Genomic DNA, 12,505 nt, shown 5'->3' on the forward strand with positions numbered 1-12,505 from the left:
TTGCATTTGATCCGGTTCCAGTCCAGTTTTAGTAACAACCATTATCTATGTTCGCCAACTGCTTCGCTCTTAGGAGCTCCAAAAACTTCTGTTTGGCCAAGAACAGAAACAGACACGCTGATGTGTGCATGTAAATATGTCCTCATTCTGGTTTCCATCATGGGAAGTGAGCTCAGACAGCCTTCTTTGCTTTCTGTCCATTTATGTGATGACATTTACTGGTGTAACGTAACATCACTTAATGATCGTTATTCAGTACGTTGAGGAAGCTCCCTTTCTCAGGCTGCCGCACCTGAGAAGTGTCTACTGAAATCTCTCACCATTTCCATTAGGAGCTCCATTGCTGGAGTTCTGAATTCTATCCTAAATCTTGAGTGGCAAGAACACTGGTTTGTTTCATTTCTATATTGGAATTAACTGATATTTGATCCAAGTCGTTCACTACCAATAGCTCTGTACTATTTCAGTGACCTAAGTTTTGGGTTTTGGTAGATTCGTTAGCATATATAAAGGAAGCCCCTAGTAGTGTCTAAAGCTGAGACTCCTAGTGTGTGGAATTTTGAATGAAGTTAATTCAAGGCAAGTAATAACAGATCCTATGATCATCACTACAGTCCGCACTTCAATATTACATTTGTATTTGCTCTTACTAATATTTTTATATGCAAATATATAGACATTGCAAACATGTTCTTGCATGAAAGCTGATCCTAGAAAAGAGATTCATAATGTTTAAAAGAAGTACATATTTTTATTAATAATATTGTGGTCCTTAAACAATCAGTTCTAAGTGTGGTGTTGTTCAAATCTTGCTAAAAATCAGCAATTTATTGTAACCTTAAAAAAATTAATTTGGGGGGGCACCTGGGTGGCGCATTTGATCACAGTGTCTGGTTAAAGCCTCTGACTCTCGGTTTCGGCTCAGGTTTGAGATCAGGGTCGTGAGATTGAGCCCCACCTCGGGCTCCACGCTCGGTGCAGAGTCTCTTCAGATTCTGTGTCTCTGCCCTCTCCCTGTCCTTCTCTTCAAATAAATCAATAAATCTTGAAAGAAAAAAAGCAAATGTTGGGATTTTTATCATTTCTGTGAATTTTCAGGGGCTGTCTACTGAATACTTTACCCAATATTATAATTATTATAACAAATATATCCATTTTTCTGAGACTGGAAGGTAAGACTCCACAAGCATAATGCAAAAAAGAAAGCAAAATAATTTTTTCTTTGGTTTTCCTTTGTTTTCATCCCTTTCTCATTTTCCCCAAATGCTAAAAACCTGCAATTTTTTTTAAACTCACTTAACTGTTTTTTTTTCAGTTGATATTTTTATTTATTTTTATTACTTATTTATTTTCAGTTGATTTTTTATATTATTTTCATATTAGGTACTGGTGAAGTAATATTTTCCTACACAGAATGTCTTTAAAAACGTGTCTGGGTTTAGAATGCTCCCTGGTCCAGGTGTCAGCACAAGAAGGTCGGAGGGGGGTAACTGGCCGTCGGACTGAAGTACAGATTCCTTCAGGAAACGACTGTTCAATCCTGAGTGCCAGGTTCTAAGAACGGTACTGAAGTGACGGTTTGATTAGGGGACAGGCCTCGTGTAGTTGGAGGGGCAGCAAGTGCTTTAGCGGCCGGTTCCGTGGGCCGCAGCTTGTTTCTCAGGGGGGGAGGTTGGAGGCCCAGGGCGAACCCCGGGGGCGCTGCTTCCTTAGCTCGGCCGGGCGAGCTCTCCGGGATCTTCGCGAGGGCACGGACCCCAATCGCAGGGCCTCTGCCCTTGATGAGCCGAACGCCCCGGAGGCCATCCCACGGGGGATCGTATTATAATTTTTAAGATGGATTTTGGGGCATTCAGTCTACTGCACAGGGATTCTGTGAAGATCGAATGAAGACGAACGGAAGATGCCCTTGAAACTGCCCCGCGAGGCCGCCCGTCCCTCTTCCCCGTCCCGCGGCCCGGCGAGCTGCGTCTCTGACAGGGCAGCTGCGCTCCTCCACGCCTCCCTGCCTCCCACCGGCCTACCCAGTGGCATGTGACCGTCTGTCTTTCCATGGCCTCCTGGAATTGCTTGGTGGCCGCTGGCGCTCCCCGGACCACGCTGCACTGCTCGTTTCTCGGAGCGCCTGAGCTTTGCCCCGCCTGGTCAGCCCTTGATTCCCTTGGCCCCGGCCTCTGCACTGCCCCCCACGACCTTCTGGAGTGCGGGAGCACGCAGACCAGCCCACCAGCCTGAACTCGCAGATCTCCCGCAGAGCCTCCAACTGCCTTCCTCCTGGTGGGAGTAGAGGCTGCACCGAGTGTAAATCTTGAATCCGTGCACTGCTGCCCACAGCCCCCACCACGGCCTTTGGTGGGTTTCTACTCTGTGCCTGACTCCCAGTCTGGCAATCCCGTGGCGATGAGTTAAGGCTCCACCAACAGAATAGGGTCTGCTGAGGGCCCTCGGGAGGGCGCGGGAATCTCACAGGTGACCCTGACTCAGGAGTCGGTGTGCGGGTGGAAGAATGGAGGAGTAAGTGAACGGACCATTTATTTCAGTTGTCTAGAGCGGACGAGTGGTCCTCCGCAGGCCTCCGCGTGGCTGGGCACCTCATCGTCTCCTGCTGCAACCACAGTGAGTCCTAATCCTTCCTTCACGACAGTCGCTGATAACACTCAGGTGGATACGGGGTCGTTGTGATCAGTTCTGTACACCTGCTTTCTCAGGGACGCCAACCTGCCTCAGCCACTGAAGGTTCCAGCTGCAATGTTAAGCATATTAATTGGGAATTTAAAAAATAATGTTTAAGCATAAGAGTAAACTGACATTTCATTATTAAAGATAGGTAAAATCTATTTAATGCTTCCTTGGTTTGTGTTTCATCCTCGTGCACAATTTTAACACTTCATTAGTTTACTTCCTTTGGCTTGCTACTTCTAATGATTTGAAACAATCTTGTTTCTAGAGCCCTCTGCAAGAAGAACCTCAAGTTATTTATTTTTTTTTCTGGGCTTTTTCTGCTTTACAGACTTTTCACGAAAAGAATTTGGAATCTTTTTGTGTTTTAATCACAAACATTCAATTTAATCACAATTAATCACAATTAATTAAACCACAACTTAATCACAAAGATTCAAGAGTGTTCTTGAACCTGTACTGTATTTGGTCCCATGATCTAGTTGGTTTTTAAAACTGAATCTAGACTCAATATAATCATTTGATACACTTCACACATAATCTAGTCATTTAGGGTCATTGAGGTTTAAAATGTCCAGACTTAAAGTCTTTCTGGATACTCTTCAGCAGAAATTTAATAGGGACTACTCAACAAAATTATCATGTGCCAGTCAGATACGACCTAGAGCCTGTTTCAGAAACGTTTCTTAATTGTTTTCTTTTTTTTTTTTTTTTTCTGTTGTCATCGCGTGGGAGATCTCTTTGAGATTTTAAACTCATAAAACAAAAAACATGATCATGTTTTATTTGTCTGATTTAGCCATTAAACCAGTATTTTATTGAACATGTACTACGTGCCAGGCTTTTTTTCCTAGCTGCTGGGGTGCGGAAACTACTCAGTAAACCTCATGTTTTAGGAGAATAAATACAAAATAAGGAGAAGGGATTGAGAACGACCACGGAGGAAAGTGTTTTTTATGCAGGGTGTTCAGGGAGGGCCTCCCCAAGGAGGTGCATTGAGCAGAGAGACCTGATAGACGTGGGAACGTGAGTGGGTGGGCCTTGCAGACACCTAGGACGGAGCCGTCAGGAAGCATTCCCGGAGAAGTGGCAGCGAGTGCCAAGCCCCGAGGCCTCCCGTGCTCCAAGGAGAGAAGCCTGTGTGACTGGAATCCAAGGCAGGAAATGGGATCAGAGAGGATGCGAAAGATGGGGTCTTAGAGAACCTCTTGGCTGCGTTAGGGAGCTTGCATTATCAGGCAGTGGCTCAGCAGTTTAGCGCCGCCTTCAGCCCAGGACGTGATCCTGGAGGTCCAGGATAGATTCCCACGTGGGGCTCCCTGCGTGGAGCCTGTTTCTCTCTCTGCCTGTGTCTCTGCCTCTCTCTCTGTGTGTGTCTCTCATGAATAAATAAATAAATAAATAAAAATCTTTTTTTTTTTTTTTTTTTAAAAAGGAGCTTGCATTTTCTTCTGAGTGAGATGGAGGATATTAGAGGGACCCAGGTCAGGAAACAACGTGATTTGATAAATATTTTAAAAGATAAGTTATTGATTGTATTCGTTTTCTTATGTCACATAACAAATTGCTTCGGATTTAGTGGCTTTTATTTATTTTTTAATATTTTATATATGTAGGGAGGGAGGGAGCCAGGAGAGAAGCAGAGGGAGAGGGGAAGTGAGAATCTTAAGCAGATTCCCCACTGAGTGTAGAGCCTGACACTGGAGCTGGGCTCAGGGCTTGACCCCAGGACCCCAAGGTCATGACCTGAGCCCAAATTGAGAGTCAGGTGCTTAATGGACTGAGCCACCCAGGGGCCCCAAGTTTTGTGGCTTTTAAGCACATTTCTTATCAGGGCGTCTGGGTGGCTCAGTCAGTTGGGCGTCTGCCTTCGGCATGGAGCGTGATTCTGTGGGTCCTGGGATCGAGCCCTGCGTCGAGCCCCCTGCACAGTGGGGAGTTTCCTCCCTCTAGACCTCTCCCCCTAACTCATGCTTGCTGTCTCTTTCTCTCTCTCTTCTGTCAAATAAATAAAATCTTTAAAAAAAATAATTTATTATCTCATAGTTTCCATGGGTCAGGGGTCAGAGAGGAGTGACCGCTGAACCGGGTGCTCTGCTCAGGGTCCCCTGAGTGAAACCGAGCCGCTGGCTGGGCTGTGTTCTCACGTGAAGTGCGGGGCTTCTGCAGGGCGTTGGCAGGGTTCCCTTCCTTTTTGCAAGATTGAGGTCCAGGTCCCTATTTTTTGTTTGTTTATTTTGTTTATTTGCTTAACTACTACTTCCGCTGCCATAAAAAAAGACTCACAGAATTTTCCATCTTCAGCATTTTTAAGTGCGCAGTTTGGTCGTGTTATGTGTACTCACGTTGTTGGAAAACAGATCCCCAGGACTTTTCCTCTTGCACAGTGGGATTCTGTACCCATTAAGCAGCGCCCCGTCTCCAGGTGACAGCCGTTCTGCTTTCTCCCCGTGAATTTGGTTATTTTAGGAGCCTCGTGTGTAGAGGAACCACCCGGTGTTGGTCTGTTTGTAACTGGCATGTGGTGTGCTTGTTTTGCTGGCTGTCGGCCTGGGGCCGCTCCGGGATCCGGGGCCTGGCTGGACGCCCCGCTCTTCCAGCCCCGGCGGGGGGCAGGCACGGCTTCGAACGTCTGGCACGTTGGATCTCTCCGTCCGCAGTGAGCCGGGACGAGCCTCCTGTACCGTCACAGCATCGCAGCAGGGACCCCCGTCACCTTTGTCGTGTAACGTGACCTGGTTACGGGAATGGCTATCCCGTCATATTCTCAGAGGTCTTCCCACCATGTCAGGGAGAGTGGGTTTGTAGGTGGGGGCCAGAGGAGAAGCCGGAGACCCACTAGAAGGCCCTGGAAACGTCCAAGCCGTTGCTTCTCAAAATTTAATGTGTCCATGCATCTCCTGGGGACCCGGTTAAAATTAGCCTGTGGCTTAGCAGCGTCCTGGTGGGACCTGCCCCTCGGTCTCCCTCACGGTCTCCGGGTGATGGCAGGTGCTCGGGGCGCGGCAAGACTGGGGCCCGCGGGGACAGCGGCCTGGGCTGGGCAGCTAGCGGCAGTCCTGAGCCGTCTGCTGGAGGACGTCCCTGGGAGGCGGACCCAGAGGCTCGATGGGGAGGAGACAGGGACGGGCGCCGGGATGGCTTCTGCGTGCAGGGGATGATGGAGATGGCAGGAGCAGCTGGTTGCCCGGCAGGAGTCCAGCGTTCGGTGGTGGCCGCGCCGCGCCAGGGTCCGCAGAGGTGACCGCCAGCCACGCGCGCAGTGCAGGCTCGTTCGAGGACCCTGGGAGTTTCGTGTTTGTTGCACCACGACCGTGAGCCTCCTGCTGGGTGCGGGAGGACAGAGGAGCGTGCGCGGGCCCACGGACTCCTGCTGCACGTTCCCGTTGCCGTCGCACGCCATCAGTCGGCCGAGCAGTTTGCCCCGGGCCCACGACGTTTGCAGGACAAGGCACAGATGGGCCGAATCATAAAGCTGTGCCTAGAGGCCAGAGTAGGCCCGGGGCAGGGTGAAGGCCATCGGCTCCCGGCTCTCCAGGAAGAGGGCGCGTCTTCCGAATAAGTTCTCAGATCAGCTCTGATTCCGTGCACCTGTGCCAAAATTTCTTGACAGTCATGCAGAGGGGGGTCCCAGTCTGGGTTAGGGAGACGAGAGGCATGGGGCATTGGCGGACCCTGACAGGGTCTGCCTCCAGCTTTAGTTCTATGTATATGGCCAGTCGGTGCCGGGCCAGCCCAGTTCCCCCAGTTTCTGCCCATGCTTGGGGAAATTCCTGCAGCCAACGGTCAGTGCCAGTCACTGGGGCTGAGGGCGTTTGATGGAGACAATAGTAGTTTCTAGACTCAGGACAAGCACCTGAATCAGGTGCCCCTCCTTGTTTAGGATTTGTGCCCCTTCGGGGTAGAAGCGAATTTGTGCCCCCATCTTGGTGAGCAAATCCCGACCTAACAACAGGTAGGGACACTCGGGGATGACCATGAAGGAGTGGGATACCCGGCCCATGCCGAGATCCCCAGTTCTTTGGGTAGTCCATGAGTACTGTTGGCGCCCGTGGCCCCTTGCACCATGAGGTCTTGTTTGCCAATTTCCCTTGGGGTTGTAATAAAACCAAATGTACCCCAGTGTCCACTAGGAATTCAATGGGTTGCCCCTCCACTCTGAGAGTTGCCCTGGGCTCGGGGAGGGGTGCCGAACCCCGACTCCCCTGGTCGCCCAGGTCCTCCATCTCCAAGACCTTGGCAGGGGCCTTAGATCTTTTGTTAGGACAGTCTTTCACCCAGTGGCCCTCTTCCTTGCAATAAGCACATTGGTTTTTGTTCAGTTTAGGGCGCTCCCGATGGGGACCAGGGCCATCCTCCTTACCTGTCCCTGAAGCCAGCTTCTTGAGGTGCCTCCGTCTTTCCCGTGGGTCGTCCATGGTTGTGGCCAGCAGGATCTTGGCCAAGTTTCAGGTCTGCCGGTCACTTAGTTTGGTTTGTTGCTCTTCTGGACTTTCTCTATTATTATAGACTTTTTTTGCTACTATTACTAAGTCCTGCAAGCTCTTCTCCCCCAGTCTCTCTACTCTTTGCAATATCTTTTTAATGTCTGAAGCGGCCTGGTTAACAAAGGCCATGATAATTGTGGCCTTTGTTTCCGGGGCTTCTGGGTTCCTAGGGGTGCACTGCCTAAAAGCCTCCATGACTGTCTCTAAGAAGGCTGCTGGACTCTCATCCTTACCCTGTCTCACACCATATACCTCGGCCGGATCGGTAGGCTTGCCGAGGAGCCTGGAGACCTGCCGGGAGAGTCTGGCAGTGGACCTAGAGTCTCTCCTAACCTTCAGCGAGTTGTGTGCTTTGGGGAGTAAAAATGATTTTAGCCAAGGGGGGGGATTCTCGATCATGTCCTGCCAGACCAGGATGTAGGGCACCTGGTCAGGGTGGCCGTCTGGCTTGTCCCTGAAGATCACGGCCTTAACCTTTAAGATAATAGGTAGGTGGAAAGTTCCTTCTTGGGGCCATCCCTCGTCAAAGGTTGGCCATTCTGACATGCAGTAAGTTTGAAATTTCCCTCTCCGTATGTCTGTGCTCAGATTATGAGCTCTTTCCCTAACGTCTGAGACGTGGGAGAGCATAAGAGGCAGGGGACTGGTTTTTGTCTGCCCCATTATGTCCCCCACCCACACCAAGACACAGCAAAGACGATTAACAAGGACACAATAACACAGACAAACATTCCAGTGTGGCTGCAGAGACAAAACAGAAAGTAACCTGAAAGGGCTGGCAGACGGCCCTCCTTGCAGATGAGGACCCAGTCCTCCTGGCAGGGGCAAGGGACATCTCCTCAAGACCCCCGGTCGACGGCCCACCAGTGCATCCGCCTAAGCCAATGTCAATCTAATACAGATGGGAAATCCTACAGGTAAAAGTACAGTGTAGAGCTCTCAGAGAATATGTGTGCAAAAAGTGGAAAAAGTTGAGTACACTCACCAGGCGTGAAACCCTCTGGATGTGGTCCTGGGGGTCTCTAGGATCCCGGACAAGCCCCCAAATGTTGTGCCCAAGATTGCGAATCCGAGAAACCACTGAGGAGCTGACACCGATGCAAGTACACGAGGGTTTATTCACAAGCTCGATCTTGGGTCCAAGTCCCTGCTCTGCTGTGTCGGGTGCATTTGGACCCAAGCTCGAGCTTGTGAATAAACCCTCGTGTACTTGCATCAGTGTCAGCTCCTCAGTGGTTTCTCGGATTCGCAATCTTGGGCACAACATAACAAATAACAAACAAGAGTGAGAGAGAGGAGGAGACATTTCAGGGAAAGCATGAGGATCACGTAGGTGGGGTGACAGGAGGCCAGAAGGGACCCGCCCTACGGAGCACACAGGGAGGCCAGAACCTGGCACCTGCCGCACCTGCTGGGTGGACCTGGCCTTGCACAGGCCGGAGAGGTGGTGGGAGGCCGCTGTCGATTAGCCAGGAGCGAGGGCTGAGCCGAGCCCTTGCTGAGTCAGAGCTCGAGCGGCTTCACAGAGGCCTCCGACCGTGGATCACAGCAAAGCCCAGAACCCCACCCTGGCACAACTGCTTTAGGAACCGATTCAAAGATGTTCCAGTATTTTCTACTATTATATCTATGGTTACGAAATGTCTGGACTACTTGAGAATACAAAGCTGAGCTTTTGCACAGTATCTAAAAAACTAACTTCTTACCCTTTCCTTTCCCTAGGAGCACTGAATCAAAAAAACTGGGGAAAGAAGTACCCAACGTGTAGTAGCCCCAAACAGTCTCCCATCAATATTGATGAAGATCTTACCCAAGTCAACGTGAATCTTAAGAAACTTAAATTTCAGAGTTGGGATAAAACGTCTTTGGAAAACACGTTCATTCATAACACGGGGAAAACAGGTAAAATGTTTGCATTTTGTTTGACTTGAGTGTGCCTATTGGGCTCAGAGTATGTTTATATCAATTTCATTTTATTTTCATTTCCTTCATTTTATTTCATTTCCTTTTTGTGTGTGTAAAGTACTATGAACTGCCCTGAAACTATAGTAGAAGAAACCAAGTAGAATACAGTAAATCGGAAGTTTAGATGACATTTTGAAAATGTGTACAAAAATAAAATGACCTGGGTCATCCCATCCTGTTCTCCAATAATAGAACAATAGTGATGCCTCCACCAGAAGATGTGATAACACAGGATACAGCAGATGCAGTTTAATAACTCCATCTCTGGTTAAATCACCTAGTTAATCAGAATTTCCTTTCCTCGGACACTGTGTTGGCGCTTGTTTGCTCAGCCCCATACTATGTTCAATATTGGGACACGAAAGAAAGCAATCAACTATAATTGAATTTTAAGAAAAGAAATTAGTAAAAAAAATAAAGAAATTAATGCTTCTATATAGAAAGTTCAAAATTATATACTGTCCTTAGAAAGAATTCTCTAAATGCTTTTTTAAAATAGACTGTCTTTTTTTTCCTAAATATACAAAATATAATACCACAAAAAATTCCAGTAAACAATAGAGGGACAAAATAATCTTCAAGAGTGAATAACTTTCCTTTTCTGATACTATATTTTAAACAAAATTGTATGTATATGGGGAAGTTCTATAATAAAAGCAAATATACTCATCAGAAAAACTATTCTAAATTATAATAGAAGCTATGTTGAGTGGTTCTATCATTAGTGAGTCTTTATTCTTGATATTTTGGTAATGCAATTATTTGAATGTAGTAATTTTAAGTCCAATGAGGGTAAGAAATTTTCTATCAGTTCCTATACACACTAAGCATTTAATAGGTGTTCTTAAATTAATGAATAACTAATAAAATGATTATACATTATAAGATGTTCATTAAATACATAACAGCATATTGTCCCGAAACTTGACATTCTCATTACCAGTCTTGAAAGATGTTACAGAGGAGTAAAGCAGGTAATATCTGCTTTATTTTCCTTAGTGGAATCTAGTTAAATGCTTGACCTTTTTAGGTTCACTGCTGGCTCTTTCAAGTGGAACCGTGACGGGTGGAACGTTTAGCAAGTTACCTAAACTCTATGATTCAGTTTCCCTGTCTGTAAAAGGGAGTATTAATGGTGTCCCTTCCTTCATTGTGTGAGGTTGTGTAAAAGGCAAGTGTTTAACACATATAAAGTACTCAGTGCAGTGCCTAGCACATTGCAAGTGATACAGAAATGTTGAGCATTGCTGCTACTGTGCTTGTTGTTGTTGTTATTATTACTAATGGAAGTTTAGGTCTCTAGCCAGCTGGCCAAGATGTTGGGTTCAGTCCCTAACGCCAACCATGGTTTCTTGTCTCATGGAACAAAGACTATTTAAATCTGATGGAGAGACAGTAAAAGGCTCTTAAAAGAAGCATTGGTTTCAGACCGTTTGTAAAATAGAGTCAAAATATCTGCTGTGGAGCTCAAACAAGAGCAGTTAAGATTCTGGGTTGCCCCTTGGGGTGCAAACATCACATGGCTAAGACCCCTCCAGTGGGAAGGGATTTCCCACCCGACAGAAGTGCGGGAGCCTCCTGAAGCGGGGATGATGCCTGCTTGCAGGGACCAGGACATGGGACACGACACCTGCTGATAAGGAGTGGGGAGGGTTGAAAGTGAGGGGGGGGCACCTCCAAGGGAAGACATTTCTTCTCCACTTTTCTGTTCCTTCTCTCTCTGCGCTGTCCCCTCAGCACCATCAAATGCCTTAGGAAAGCAGAGCTGTGGGGCAGGTGATTTCGGGACGCCAAGCAGAACAGGGCAGAGGGACCAGCTGCCTGCTGCAGTTCGAGTCCTAAGGCAGTGAAGGTCTTTGTCTTAGTTCACTGAGATACATCCAGTGTATCTTTGCAGAGTTACAAGCTTAGCTTCCAAATGGCAACTTCATTGTTTTTCATTTAGCAAATAATTTTTTTTAATGTACCTCTGACTGAGGAAAAGTTAGTTGAAATTTGTAATTTTGATGTTCAGAAAGAGATGCAATTCTGTGTTGTTGTTGTTGTTTTTCTCTAAAGTGGAGATTAATCTCACTAATGACTACCGTCTCAGTGGAGGAGTTTCAGAAATGGTGTTCAAAGCAAGCAAGATAAGTTTCCACTGGGGAAAATGCAATATGTCTTCTGAAGGATCGGAACATAGTTTAGAAGGACAAAAATTTCCACTTGAAGTAAGTCTGGTTCCACGGGTTACTCTGTTTCGTTTTCTAAACCATTGAGATTTTTATGTAGTGTATGACTTGATTAATTTATGATCAAATTTTATAAATTATAGTTATATCTGTCTGGTTTCTTGGTTGATATCTGCCTTCCTCACTGGACTAAGCTCAGTAAGACCCATACTTGATTTTCCGCTTCTTGGCAACCCAGGGGGCCACACTATAGACGTCTGACGTCTGAGCAGATGTTGAGTAAAAGAAATGAAATTTCTCTTACAGCTCAGGAGGAGGAAAAAAAAAAGAAAATTTTATCAATTTACTGGAGTATCAGAGAAATGCAAAATAAAATGAGAACATTTTTCAGTTTTGAATTTGGTAAAAAAGGGATCCCTGGGTGGCGCAGCGGTTTGGTGCCTGCCTTTGGCCCAGGGCGCGATCCTGAAGACCCGGGATCAAATCCCACGTCAGGCTCCCGGTGCATGGAGCCTGCTTCTCCCTCTGCCTATGTCTCTGCCTCTCTCTCTCTCTATCATAAATAAATAAAAAAAATTAAAGTTTGAATTTGGTAAAAAAATATATACATATAATAAATAATGAGTATACAACAAACGCTTTGATACATCTGGAAATAGTATAAATTGGTATTTTCCTTGTTTTTATCCAGAACTTTACACATTTTATTCCCAATGCCCACCATTTCTACTCATAACAATTTAGTCTAAAAAATGAAGACAGGCTCAAAAATGTATGTGCAAAGATATTTAATAATAAAAAATTGAAAGAAAAGGAAATGGTTGCATACATCATGATGGAGGGGCTTGTGGCTGGCTCAGTCTGTGACACATGTGACCCTTGATCTCCGGGTTGGAAGTTTGAGCCCCACATTCAGTGTAGAAATTAGAAATTAGCGAATAAAAATGTATTTAAAAAATATATTATGATGGAATATTACCGATCTTGTAAAAATCATGTGTTTCAATGACTAATTTACGCAGAAAAGTTTCATCATGAGATATTAATGGGTTTTTTTCTTTTTTAAGATACTGTTTTTAAAAAGCAGAATATAAAATAATATTGCAGTATCATTACTCTGATTTTGTAAAACATGGAAGCTCGTTAAACAGTGACTGAGGGCCCCGAGTCTGAGTCGGATGGACTAGGGTTGACTACTGACTT

The 12,505-nt window shown here is 46.3% G+C and overlaps 1 protein-coding gene across 1 annotated transcript in view; it reads left to right on the forward strand.

The window, feature by feature from the left end:
• Positions 1-12,505, forward strand: part of PTPRZ1 (protein tyrosine phosphatase receptor type Z1) — a 156,057-nt gene that overhangs the window by 68,208 nt on the left and 75,344 nt on the right. Inside the window, exons 3-4 of the mRNA XM_038556356.1 lie at positions 8,889-9,068; positions 11,190-11,341. Coding sequence (XP_038412284.1) covers positions 8,889-9,068; positions 11,190-11,341 — 332 coding nt within the window. The remainder of the gene's footprint in view (positions 1-8,888; positions 9,069-11,189; positions 11,342-12,505) is intronic.

The sequence above is a fragment of the Canis lupus genome, chromosome 14, assembly GCF_011100685.1.
Source record: "Canis lupus familiaris isolate Mischka breed German Shepherd chromosome 14, alternate assembly UU_Cfam_GSD_1.0, whole genome shotgun sequence".
Lineage (NCBI taxonomy): Eukaryota > Metazoa > Chordata > Mammalia > Carnivora > Canidae > Canis > Canis lupus.